Source organism: Limulus polyphemus, unplaced genomic scaffold, assembly GCF_000517525.1.
Source record: "Limulus polyphemus unplaced genomic scaffold, Limulus_polyphemus-2.1.2 Scaffold7346, whole genome shotgun sequence".
Classification (NCBI taxonomy): Eukaryota; Metazoa; Arthropoda; class Merostomata; order Xiphosura; family Limulidae; genus Limulus; species Limulus polyphemus.
Window position 1 is genome coordinate 21,800 of NW_013672956.1, and position 2,668 is coordinate 24,467.

The 2,668-nt window shown below is 38.8% G+C and overlaps 1 protein-coding gene across 1 annotated transcript in view; it reads left to right on the forward strand.

Moving 5' to 3' along the window:
* Positions 1 to 778: 778 nt before the first annotated feature.
* Positions 779 to 2,668, forward strand: part of LOC106474549 (nuclear receptor subfamily 2 group F member 1-A-like) — a gene marked incomplete at its 3' end in the record, with an annotated part of 4,778 nt that continues 2,888 nt past the window's right edge. Inside the window, exon 1 of the mRNA XM_013935239.2 lies at positions 779 to 1,895. Coding sequence (XP_013790693.1) covers positions 1,526 to 1,895 — 370 coding nt within the window. The remainder of the gene's footprint in view (positions 1,896 to 2,668) is intronic.

A 2,668-nucleotide genomic window follows, 5' to 3' on the forward strand; every position in this document is an offset into this window, starting at 1 on the left:
TGTTTTTTTTATGAGTTCAAAGGATCCAGTTTTAAACGTGTGTTTACATCGTTTTCAATTAGACTTAATTTCTCAAATACTTTTGCTATTTTCATAACTGCAAAGTAAATGTACATATTATTATTCTTAACTTCGTTTAACGCAAACTGGAGTTTATTATGAGACATTTCGATAAACGTAAAATAAATTCACGACTTATATCTTCAGAATGTAACTTTATTAGCTCAATATTTCGCTATTCGTCAGGAGCTATTGATATATTGAACTTGTATGATATCGATAGCTCCTGACGAAACTGTAATAGCGAAATACTGAGCTAATAAAGTTACATTCTGGAGATATGCGTCGTGATTTTATTTACATTTAAATGTACATATTGATAGAACTACATATAATATAGCGATTGAAGATTATGAGAAGATGAAACGTACAGCACTTGTGTTTTATAAATGCCTAAAAAGTATAAAATAAGGAGTCGTGAGTTACTCTTAAACGAAACTAATACTTCGATATATATGTTTGAATGGATGGCGTTATTTTCAGCAACAGGTTAATGTTATACATAATGTTCTTATGTAACTTGTTTTTAAAAAATTAGTCAACTTATTGCATATTTTTTAAAATTAAAATGTTAAAAATTACTTTGTGTCTCGGTGCTCTTACAGCGCCATCTCAGTGATGGTCTGTAAGATCACCCGAACAAGTAGTGTTATATGTCGGGGTAGGATACGTAATTTGAGCGTAACCTTGAAGTGTTACAGAAAAATGATGGGTACGTTACGTGGCACGAGGTTATTACGTCCATTCAGATCCAGGTCGCGTCCCCCTTTCTGTCCGAACGTGATATATACAGAATAAGGAATTGTGTTTGTTCTTCGTGAGGCTAGTCTTCAACCTCAATGGTTTCTACAGGCAGTTGAGTACTTCGAAATCTGTTCCAGCCCCTTTCTCACACTTCCCTAATTCCACATTTACTCTCTGGTCAGCTTTCTTAGTGATTGGCTATTTTTGCCACCTGAATAGGCGCGAGCCAGTATTAGAATTTGACAACACTTGTAGAGCATATTAAATTAGACACAAGTAAAATGACCAATGAGAAAGAAGCCGATTATTTTCCGTAGCTGTGCTTTGATTGCCTCCAGGGTATAACAACATTATCTCTCACTGATAGGCTTTGTTGAACTTTGATGACACCGTAGCCATATACGGGAAAGTTGCCATGACAACGCAAGTACCGACTATTATGCGGTAATTCACGACCTGGGAAGTCCGTCCAGCTGCTGAAGCGCGAGACTCCGGCCCAAGTTCACGTGCAGTTCCTCCCTTCCTGGAATGCAGCTGATGTGAAGCTCCATTTGTTCGTCTGCTCTGGCTCTGAGAGGACACTACGGTATACCGGCAGTGAGAAGTCGTGTGAGCTAAGCCGTACACTTCACTCTACCCGTCCCAGCGTGCTTCTATGGGGAAATAAACCGAACAGAAACTAGGATTTATTTTCCCGAGGATTAAGCGTGCGTCATCTGTTATGGCATTGGCAGTAGCTTCTTGGAGAGACCCGCCACCAAACGACGGATCTACGGTTACCGAAACCGACTTAGCTCCACATACTCCAACGGCAGTCTTGAACGGACCCCCTCCACCTAATACAACGTCTCAGAATGCAGACAAAAACCTTCAGCACTTGGAATGTGTGGTCTGTGGGGATAAGAGCAGTGGTAAACACTACGGTCAGTTTACGTGCGAGGGTTGCAAGTCCTTCTTTAAGAGAAGTGTCAGGCGAAACCTGACCTACACCTGTCGCGGAAACAGGAACTGCCCGGTGGATCAACATCACCGTAACCAGTGCCAGTACTGCCGGCTCAAGAAGTGTCTGAAGATGGGCATGCGTAGGGAGGGTAGGTTCCCAGGTTAGCTTGCTTTTCCCTAACTCTAACACCACGCCCTTGGTCAGTTGTGATATAATTAAGGACAACCTGAATGGCCTAGGGCGCACATGTATGCCAAGTAACGAGTAACCTACGTAACTAACAGGGTTTGAACTCTAGACAATAACTTGAATAACGTAAGCGGTAACGCTATTTTCAGGTGGTCACTTCTAACACAGATATGTGTATATAGGCTTAAGATTACAGTTATAAAGCTTAAACGAATGTTTGTATCTCCATGCAGACTTGCAGTATCCTGCGTGTCGTCATTAAGTTAAGTTAGTGGAACATACGCTTTCGGATACGGAGGCAAAACGTTTAGGCTTAATATTACAGTTATAAAGTTTCAAAGGATGTGTGTGTCTCTTCGCAGACGTTAGCAATAAAAACGTAACACTTAAAAATACGTTAATATTTGCAACTAACGAACAACTAGAATTGATTAAAATTATTAAGTATTTCTAGTTAATTATTCATTTTTATCTTGTTTGCTCTATTGGTTTGCAGACGCGATATGATGGATGTTGTTTTATGTGGAAAATGGAAAACAACAGTTAAAATTACATTGAATTATACTAGAAGTTCTGAACAACAATACGTAATGTTTATTTTATTATAAATTAGAGTTATGCATGTAAGCTACAATATGTAACGTTTATTTTATTATAAATTAGGGTTATCCATGTAAGCTACAATACGTAACGTTTATTTTATTATAAATTAGGGTTAGCTTACATGGATAA